The 10,406-nt window shown below is 48.0% G+C and overlaps 1 protein-coding gene across 3 annotated transcripts; it reads left to right on the forward strand.

Annotated features, from left to right (window-relative positions):
- Positions 1 to 1,298: 1,298 nt before the first annotated feature.
- LOC147242136 (breast cancer metastasis-suppressor 1-like protein-A) lies at positions 1,299 to 9,997 on the forward strand. Of its 3 annotated transcripts, XM_086189187.1 has the most exons (12): positions 1,299 to 1,323; positions 1,586 to 1,821; positions 1,942 to 2,032; positions 3,102 to 3,229; positions 3,370 to 3,449; positions 3,624 to 3,720; positions 4,455 to 4,544; positions 4,633 to 4,697; positions 4,789 to 4,828; positions 4,998 to 5,127; positions 9,324 to 9,354; positions 9,459 to 9,997. In XM_086189187.1, the coding sequence occupies exons 2-12, from the start codon at positions 1,686 to 1,688 to the stop codon at positions 9,555 to 9,557; spliced, it is 987 nt and encodes a 328-aa protein (XP_086045313.1). In that variant the 5' UTR covers positions 1,299 to 1,323; positions 1,586 to 1,685; the 3' UTR covers positions 9,558 to 9,997. The 3 variants fall into 3 exon arrangements, with proteins under 3 accessions (XP_086045313.1, XP_086045312.1, XP_086045314.1); XM_086189186.1 differs by lacking the exon at positions 1,299 to 1,323 and having other exon boundaries at positions 1,435 to 1,821; XM_086189188.1 differs by lacking the exon at positions 1,299 to 1,323 and having other exon boundaries at positions 1,445 to 1,821; positions 9,324 to 9,997.
- The last annotated feature ends 409 nt before the right edge of the window (positions 9,998 to 10,406 follow it).

Genomic DNA, 10,406 nt, shown 5'->3' on the forward strand with positions numbered 1-10,406 from the left:
GAGACAGGAATGGCGCCCGCCAGGACCCTTAGCGAAGCAGTAGTAACACCAGCCAGGACCCCTGGCGCCGGGACATGAGTGGCGCCTGCCAGGACCCTTGGCGGTGGAGCAGGAGTAGCAGCCGCTTGGACCGGAGTGATGCCCGCCAGAACCCTCAGTGCTGAGACAGGAGTGGCGCCCGCCAGGACCCTTGGCAGCAAGACAGGTATGGCATCTGCCGGGACCCCCAACGCCGAGACAGGTATGACGTCCGTGGGTGGCAGCTGCGTAGCTGGGGTGAGCTCTGGATCTGACCACGGTTGAGTACGAGGGCGGCCAGCCTGCCCTTTGCCCGCAGGCCGGGAGCTCCTGGCTCTCCTGGATGAGGGCCGAGCTGACCCATGGGCTCGCTGCACTGAGCGACGACTCCCCCGGGCCAGCCTGGTGCCCGTGAAATCCTCCACACCCGGTGACTCTTTCTCCATTTGCTGTGCCATGTAGGCAGGATACTGGAAGAGGGTCATCATGCGTGGGGGGGAACTTGTCCGCTGGCTTTCTGTTGGTCGGATCATTCTGTCATGGATTGCAGTGGGGGGAGGTGGACCCAATTGCAGACGAGGAATGAGGAGAGTTCACAAAAAGGTGTTTATTTACAGATGCTGGGGGGAAACCGGTGACTGGAGACTGGAGGCTCAAGACTGGAGGCTCGTGACTGACAACAAACAACACTTGACGTCGACAGTGACAGCAATTCGACACAATGACCCGACACGGCCAAGGGGAAACACGGAGGTTAAATAAACAGGGAAAACGAGACACAGGTGGTGCAATCACACAAGTGAGACACAGAAGGTAATCACAGGAGGGAGGTCAGGAAGACAGGACACAAGACAGGGATCGTGACTATATATATATATATAATACATGTGTATATATATACATGTGTATATGTGTGTATATATATATATACATATGCTTATACATGTGTATATATATATATATGTATACATATGCTTATACAAGTGTATATATACACACACACACACACACACACACACACACACACATATATATATATATATATATATATATATATATATATATATACACACACACATATATATATATATATACACATATATATATACACATGAATAAGCACATACACAGACACACTCTTTTGGGAGAGCCAATGGTTGTCTGTCTCTATGTGTTGGCCCTGCCATGGACTGGTGACCTGTCCAGGGGGAAGGCTGCTGGGATAGGCTCCACCCCCACCACCCTCAACAGGAGAAGAGGGGGAACATGGATGGATGATGGATGATGGAGGGATGGAGTTGTGAGGTATTTGAGTTCTTGTCTTGATTGGCAGCCTCTTAATTTCTGTCAGCGGTGAAAGTTTAAGATTCGTGAATTCACTTTCAGGAAGTAAATGTTCGTGTGTTTTACGAGCGACCCTCCTGCGGTACCGCCTCACCGTAAATCCAGAAAACTACAAACCCCTAGAACCTTCTCGTAGGCGGCAGGTCCACACGACAAGCTCTGATTGGTCAGAGGGCGGAAGGTCACCTCTGATTGGCTGACGGGAGCCATGTCTGTATTCCAGCTGTCTGGATGCGGCGCGGCTAACCGGCTAGCTGGCTTTTCGGGCTAAACTCAGCCAACAGCCTCGTGCCCCGGTCAGACCGAGACGTGTCCAAGTCGTGATGCCGGTTCACTCTCGGGAGAAGAAAGAGAACAACCACGAAGACATGGAGGTTGATTTCCCCGAGCAGGACGGCAGCAGCACGGACGAGGAGGACACCGTCAGCACGTCGGTGTCTGAGGATGGAGACAGTTCGGGTAAGAGCACCGGGCCTCGGCACTTTGATAGCGTCTGCCACATACACATGCCATGGCTGAGATGTCAGTTTCAGTGAGGGTGATGTCATAGTCATGTCATGTCATGTCATGTGTGGACAGAGATGGATGATGAAGACTGTGAGAGGAGGAGGATGGAGTGTCTGGATGAGATGACCACCCTGGAGAAGCAGTTCACAGACCTGAAGGAGCAGTAAGTGACCCCCATCATCACAAGCATCTTCTCCTTCTTTACTACTCCTCTCTTTTGGAACACATCCACTTTTAGGTCTCTTATTGTCCATCGTCTCCAGAGACAGACAAGAAGATAGAGCCCTTTAGGAAGCTGCAAGCCAGGCTAGTTAGCTTAGCTCAATGGCTGGTAGTGGGTGGGAAGTGTTAGCATCAGCTAGCTCAGGTCCAGGATGCTACATAGCTTAGCTCAATGGCTGGTAGTGGGTGGGAAGTGTTAGCATCAGCTAGCTCAGGTCCAGGATGCTACATAGCTTAGTTCAATGGCTGGTAGTGGGTGGGAAGTGTTAGCATCAGCTAGCTCAGGTCCAGGATGCTACATAGCTTAGCTCAATGGCTGGTAGTGGGTGGGAAGTGTTAGCATCAGCTAGCCCAGGTCCAGGATGCTGGTGTGTCCAGCAGGAATCCTCCTCCTTGTCATGATCAGTAGCAGCAGTCGCTCTTCTAGTCCTCAACAAACGTTTGGTTTGAGAATTTAGCTCCATAATTCCACCGTCGCAGGTTTTTGTGAGCTTGGAGCCAAATGTGTTTCAGTGAGTCTGCTCAGGAAAACTACAAGTGCCCTGTAGCAACCAGAGCTTTCTTTATTGAGAGTTGTGGTGGGAGGGCAGCTGGTTTTACACACACACACACACACACACACACACACACACACACACACACACACACACAGTTACAACAGAGCTCTGGATGTCCTGGTCAAATCACTGTGTCCAGTCAGGAAAGAAGTTCCAGCTGACCCTAATTATATGAACGCAGGCAAAGCGAAGCTATGCTGACACTTCCCACTCATCACCATTCGTCTCTGTCTTGTCTGTCTCTGAGGACGGTGGTCAGCAGGCATATTTCTGTTCATCTTTTCTCGTAGTGAAGGCAGAGGGTTGGGCCCCCTGGTCTTGAACCCAGGCCCACAGGTAAAAACGCGCTCACTGACCACAACATCATGGACAACCTGAGTATTCGTCTTCTGTATGATCAGTAGGCATCTAGTACTACTACTACTCCTGAGCTGATGTATTACTTGTTTTTAGGTTGTATAAGGAGCGTCTGAGCCAGGTGGACATCAAGCTGCAGGAAGTAATGGCTGGCTGTGCTCAGGAATACCTGGAACCTTTAGCTAACCTGCAGGAGAACATGCAGATCAGGACCAAAGTGGCAGGTGGGACCATGTTGTTGACAGACTGTTGTGTTGACAAGTACCCTGACATGACTGTCAATGAGGGTTAATATTCATGTGATCCATGCTGCTGCTGCTGTGTCTCTGTGTCTGCCATGGACACTCCGCTGCTGCTATCGCAGGCATCTACCGGGAGCTGTGTCTGGAGTCGGTGAAGAACAAGTACGACTGTGAGATCCAGGCTGCCTGCCAGCACTGGGAGGTGAGTCAGGGGTCACATCAGGGTCACATTTGTGTTTTCCATCTCAGAAAGATGTTGCACTCTGCCTGGATGTTAGGATATTTGTCAAGTTATTTATGGACATCAAATGCTTTTATTTTGTGTGTGTGTGTGTGTGTGTGTGTGCGTGCGCGCGCGCGTGTGTGTGCATCCCAGAGTGAGAAGCTGCTGCTGTTTGACACTGTGCAGAGTGAACTGGAGGAGAAGATCAGAAGACTGGAGGAAGACAGACACAGTATTGACATCACCTCAGGTACCTTGTGGGCTTCTAAACATCTGTTCTCACCAAACACAAAGCAAATGACTCATCTAATGATAGTACAGACACAAGTAGATGTAAATTCATGTCCTTTCCCATCATGTACTTGATAATCATGGGGTGAAAGAAGCTTTTTCACCCCTATGCATTTTTGTACAAGTTCACTAAATTAAATCCATTTGAAGTCCTGATGTTGAGTCAGCCGATGGACAAGCTGATTGCTGCTGGTTCTGTACACTCTACGTACCTACCTACGGTCTACAGCTGGTATGTTGAACCACTTCAGAGATGTCGGAGTTAGCAGGAGATCATAGATGATCAGGGGATGTTGGGCCTGGGTTAGTCCCCCTGTGTGGGGCTGTTGTCTTCAGCTTGTTCTACCTAGTGTGACCAAGAAATCCTTGCTAGCATAGTTCAAGATGATTAAAATGAACATTAAAAGTAGTAGTACAATTACAGCAGAAGTACTCCTCAATTTTCTGGAGTACAGTACTCGCAAGTTGAGTATTTTAGTTCTCCAAAGGTGAATGAACGCAAACGACCCCAGCCAAACTTTCGCCAGTAAGGTGAGTCTGATGTCAATCACTTGGGCTAAATTAGGGTGCATTCACACTTGTACTGACCTGAAGACCAGTTACCCTCCTCTACTCCCACTGCAGCCTGGCGCTCTCATTGCTTCGGGATGGGACGGTGTCAGTAGGTTCTAATCTGTCCTCTTTGTTCTCCAGAGTTATGGAATGATGGACTGCATTCCCGGAAGAACAAGAAGAAAGACCCCTTCTGCCCCGTCAAAAAGAAGAAGCCCGTTGTTGTCTCTGATATCCTTTTCCCATTGAGCCATCCTTCACCTACAGGACGTTCTTATCTTGTAAGATCAGGTGTGTCTTTCTTTAACGTCTCCAGCACGGCCTTATATCGTCTACATGCTGCAGGATCTGGATATTCTCGAAGACTGGACCGCTATAAGAAAGGTTGGTTCTGTCAACAGAGACACCAGTGGACCAGTGAAAGTCAGTTATGTCACCTTTTGACTTCCTGTGTGTTTTTTTGCTCCTCCCACAGGCGGTGGCGTCTCTTGGGCCTCACAGGGTGAAGGTTGATGGTGAGTTGGCATGATTACAGTCAGCCAAACGTTGTCAGTTTAGCATGAGACACGAATGGGACATCTGTCCTCTTCTGGTCCTCATGTTTTCTCTTCTGCTTTATTTCTTTTGTCACATCTTTTGCCTGTCCCACTCTGTCCTCTTCTGTCCCTCTCTGTCCCCCTCCAGCTCCGGCAGTCAAGTCTGAAAGACATCACCATGTCGCTCGTTCTGATGAGGGACGACTTTTCTATGACAACCAGTGGTACACCAGAGGACAGGCTATCTGCATCAACAGGAAAGACGAGTACCCCACTAGGTAAGTGTATTTGTGCGTGTGCGTGTGCGTGTGCGTGTGTGTGTGTTTGTGTTGCAGCAGGGTGCCATGATGGGCCGAGGGCAGACTGCTAAGTGAGCTCTTTGATGGAGGGATGCCTGCAGCTTCTGCCACCCCAGCGAGGGTCCCAGACACAGTTTGTAATCTGCTGTGGCCAGATTGGCCTCAAGCCCCACCAAGACTGCTACTATGCCTCCTTGGACAGCCCATGGCAAAGACCTCAGCCTGAAGTAGTTGGGCATCTCAGAGCTGCTGTGATCCCTAGAGATACTTCAACAAACACCGGCCCACAGCCACGTTGGTAAACCCTGGACGGAACATTCGCTAGGGGAGTAACCCCTAAACTCAGATCTGTAGCTGGGGAAAGGCACAGGTGGAGTATAACAGACAGGACCACCAGCAGTCTCCTGCAACTCCAGCCAGATGAAGATCTTCATGAGGTCCTCTTGCAACTGGAGGGAAGATGATGAGAGTGTGGGCACTGCACCCACACCCCCAAAGGCAATGGACTGTGTTGTGGCAGAAAGAGGTGGATAAAAGGAATCAGAGGTTTGGGACACAGGTGTCAGATGGGGAAGTCTCTGTATTCACAACATTCCTACTAACAACGTTGTCAGAGACGTCTTCCAATGTTCCAGAGCGTGACATACCTTTTTATACTGAAGACTGGCTGTGCGTGTATGTGTTGGTATGGCGTGATGATCTCATCCTGTTCAACAGATTTTCAGACGACCTTCAAGTACCACAAAGTAATAGGATATTCCCTGATTACACTTATCTTGGACCTTTGCCGTCTGTACTTGGGTGTTTCTGCACAGTGTGTGTTGTGTACTTTGCTCATTTCCCAGATGTCTCCTGTTTTTGCTCAGTGGGCTGACATGTTTAGCATTGGTCCAGGTCATAGTGATCTAGCACTCACTTCTGATTATAGTGACTTGACTGTCCATCTCCTACACCTGCAAAAACACCCAGGGGTTCTAAGATGCCATCAAGGCCCAACATGGCCCGGGGAAGGAAACAATTGTCCCAGTGCAATCAGTAGGTGGGGACAGTCTTCTCAGGGACCAACACAAAGCCCTACGCCACTGGACAGACCACTTTGAACCTTTCTCACCCACATAGCTGAGCTGTGTACCCTTAATAAACTTCTTCATCTCCCACCATTCTTGCTCCTCGATAATAGGCCCCAGTTCTCTGAAGCCGACCAAGGGCTGAAAAACAACAATAGTGTTGGATTCTTCAACTGTTGGGGCACCATCTCTCACGCTGTCTACAGCTCTTGATTTCAAACATGGAGGTCCTTCCTCTCACAGGACTGGAAGCATGCAAACATTGTGGGCATTTACAAATAGAAGGGGGACAGAGCAGTCTGAGAAGAGCCGGGGAATCCCTCTCCTTTCAAATGCAGCTGGCGTACTGGCAAGTATCATGCTCAGCCAACTGCTGGAGAACATGATGCAAAAGCCCTCCCAGAAACACAGTCCAGGTCTGGAAATCTAGATCAAGATCAGGCAGTGGATCTGGTAAAATGAAAGATGGAGTTGACTTGGAGTTTAGCCTTGACAGAAGTCTAATTAACATCTGATGATTCCAGGATTATGCAAGAACAAGAACCTGCCATGTCCATGAACTCTAATATGTAGATTACTGTCCACACAGCATGCCCTCAACACAACCCCTGACCTCTACATGTCCTTCAGACTAAAGTCAAGGCCACCTCATCAACTAGCATCCTTCACCCATCTGCTTCTGCATCAGTGGTCTTCTACCCAAAGTTTTAGAACAGCTCCCCTTCCAAGGATACACTTTCCTGACTGCTCCCTGAACACAGAAATAAACTGCCGCATTAAAAAAAGCCTGATTATACTTTGGGTGCTTGCACATCCATCCATCCATCCATTTTCTATACAGCTTATCTGTTAAGGGTTGGGGGGTGGAGCCTATCCCAGCTGACATTGGACTGTACGGGTCACCAGTCCATCAAAGGGCCATCAGGAGCAGTTAGGGGTTCAGTATCTTGCTCAAGGACACCTGGACATGGTCACCAGGGGAAGTGGGGATCAAACTGGCGGCCCTTTGGTTGCGAGACGGCCTCTCTACCTCTGAGTCTATTTCTTAATACAGGCAACACATCACATACGTGGAGTCTTTCCGCATCTAATGCCTCCAAAAGATCCTCTGACTGTCTTGGGAAGTCAAGATCTCCAGTATTCCCACCTTGACCAAGTCCATTTGCATGGAAGCAGCAGGTGCCAAAAACCGCCTGTGCTGGACTGGATGCCAGATCATTGTCTTCTCCATCATTCAGGCTGACAGGAAAGGCGCTACAGGGGTTATACCAGAGACCTCCTGAAGCACTGCAGCAACAATCCCACCCATCTTGAACCTCTGCCACTCAGTTGATTGGCTCGGCAGGTCACCGAGTGCCAGAGGACCAGAACAAATACACCAAAAGAGTTGCCCAACGGCCCAGAAGCCCCCTGATGTCTGGGCCCACTTGTAGTTGAGTGTGTGGCTCATGCATCCACCTCGCCAGCCACATGGAGCAGCATCGGAATCAGCGACACTGAACTCCCTCCTCAGGGGAGATGGTGGGTGTGTGTGTGTGTGGGGGGGTTATTGTTTGGTTGAAGGTTACAGATGTGTGTGTGTAACTGTCTGCTGGTCATGTGTGTGTGTGTGTGTGGGGTTATTGTTTGGTTGAAGGTTTCAGATGGGTGTGTGTAACTGTCTGCTGGTCGCGCGTGTGTGTGGGGTTATTGGTTGGTTGAAGGTTACAGGTGAGTGTGTGTAACTGTCTGCTGGTCGTGTGTGTGTGTGGGGGGTTATTGTTTGGTTGAAGGTTACAGATGAGTGTGTGTGTGTGTGTGTGTGTTACTGTCTGCTGATCGTGTGTGTGGGGTTATTGTTTGGTTGAAGGTTACAGGTGTGTGTGTGTGTGTGTGTGTGTGTGTTACTGTCTGCTGGTCGTGTGTGTGTGTGTGTGTGTGTGTGTGTGTAACTGTCTGCTGGTCGTGTGTGTGTGTGTGTGTGGGGTTATTGTTTGGTTGAAGGTTTCAGATGAGTGTGTGTAACTGTCTGCTGGTCGTGTGTGTGTGTGTGTGTGTGTTACTGTCTGCTGGTCGTGTGTGTGTGTGTGTGTCTAACTGTCTGCTGGTCATGTGTGTGGGGGGGTTATTGTTTGGTTGAAGGTTACAGATGAGTGTGTGTAACTGTGCTGGTCGTGTGTGTGTGTGTGTGTTACTGTCTGCTGGTCGTGTGTGTGTGTGTGTGTGTGTGTAAAACTGTCTGCTGGTCGTGTGTGTGTGTGTGTGTGTAACTGTCTGCTGGTCGTGTGTGTGTGTGTGTGTAACTGTCTGCTGGTCGTGTGTGTGGGGTTATTGTTTGGTTGAAGGTTACAGGTGTGTGTGTGTGTGTGTGTGTGTGTGTGTGTTACTGTCTGCTGGTCGTGTGTGTGTGTGTGTGTGTGTGTGTGTGTGTAACTGTCTGCTGGTCATGTGTGTGTGTGTGTGTGGGGTTATTGTTTGGTTGAAGGTTACAGATGAGTGTGTGTAACTGTGCTGGTCGTGTGTGTGTGTGTGTGTTACTGTCTGCTGGTCGTGTGTGTGTGTGTGTGTGTGTGTAAAACTGTCTGCTGGTCGTGTGTGTGTGTGTGTGTGTAACTGTCTGCTGGTCGTGTGTGTGTGTGTGTGTAACTGTCTGCTGGTCGTGTGTGTGTGTGTGTGTAACTGTCTGCTGGTCGTGTGTGTGTGTGTGTGTAACTGTCTGCTGGTCGTGTGTGTGTGTGTGTAACTGTCTGCTGGTCGTGTGTGTGTGGAGGGGTTATTGTTTGGTTGAAGGTTTCAGATGTGTGTGTGCGTGTTCATACTACATGTGTGTACATTATGTGCACCCGTGTGTACTAAATGCGTGCTGCATTTGTAGTTGCATGCATACTATGCGTGTACTATGTGTACATGCGAATGCGTCGTGTACTGGGGGCATGGCCCAGTGATGGCAACAGTAAGAAACAACATTTCCTGAATTCTTTCATCATCTGCAGCTTCTGTTTTTTAATGTGAGTGCACAAAGCAGCTTCTTTCACTCATACGTGTTTGCTCGGGGGTGCAGGTAGAGCTGGCGTCCAGTGACATCACGTTTACCTTCTGTATTGTGCGCTTCTGTGTTTGTCCATTCAGCGCCATCATCACCACCATCAACAATGAAGAGGTGTGGTTCAAACGTCTGGACGGCACCAAGTCCAAACTCTACATTTCCCAGCTGCTGAAAGGCAAATACACTATCAAACACTCATAGAGTCATCGGTGCTGTAGGTGGCGCTGTCTCCTTTCACGCTGCATCGGGGTTCAGGCCTGCATCCTCACCACCTGCCCTCCCAAGGAGACGCCTCTGTACATATGTACGTATGTTGATATTAATGACAAGGTCACAAAGTGTCACTTCTCTGGAGAAGCGATCAAAGAAAAGTGCTGCTCTAGAGGAAGAGGAGGAGGAAGAAGAGGAAGAAGAAGAGGAGGAAGAAGAGGAGGAGGAGGGCAACTGTGAAGCGCTTGCGTGCCTTTTCTGAGACCAGACGAAGCCTCAGCTGGAAATATCGCTGCAGTGAAGACTGACCCTGAGAAACGTGATCCAGGTGAAGCAGCTGCTGGGAGTTTACTTGTGCACCAGGACCCTCGGGTCCCCGGGGACCCCACAGCAAGGAAGCAGGGACCCATCAGATTGGGGTTCATGATGGTTGTAGTTAAAACCCACAGGGGTGTCAGTACTGCAGGATCCTGTGGTGAGTGGTTTCCTTTTACTGTACTACGTTTGAAGTTGAGCCTTTATCAATAAACAAGTGTGTGTGTGTGTGTGTATATTGTATATTATTTATATATTTATATTTATATATATATATATCTATATATATTATATATATATAAATATATATGTATATATAAATATATATATTTATATATATATTATATATAAATATATATTTATATATATTTATATATATATAAATATATATAAATATATATAAATATATATAAATATATTTATATATATAATATATAAATATATATATTTTTATATATAATATATATATAAATATATATTTATATATATTTATATATATATATTTATATATATAATATATATAATTTTTTTGTATTTTTGGGGGGGGTTTTTGGGTCACCTTCTCATTTACTGGTTTCTCATCAAAACTATGAATGAACACGTGGAATTCTGTAGTCATCAAATCATGAAAGAACTCCAAC

The sequence above is a fragment of the Aulostomus chinensis genome, chromosome 20 (assembly GCF_037954235.1).
Source record: "Aulostomus chinensis isolate RoL2024-O1b breed Wild chromosome 20, RoL_Achi_v1.0, whole genome shotgun sequence".
Classification (NCBI taxonomy): domain Eukaryota; kingdom Metazoa; phylum Chordata; class Actinopteri; order Syngnathiformes; family Aulostomidae; genus Aulostomus; species Aulostomus chinensis.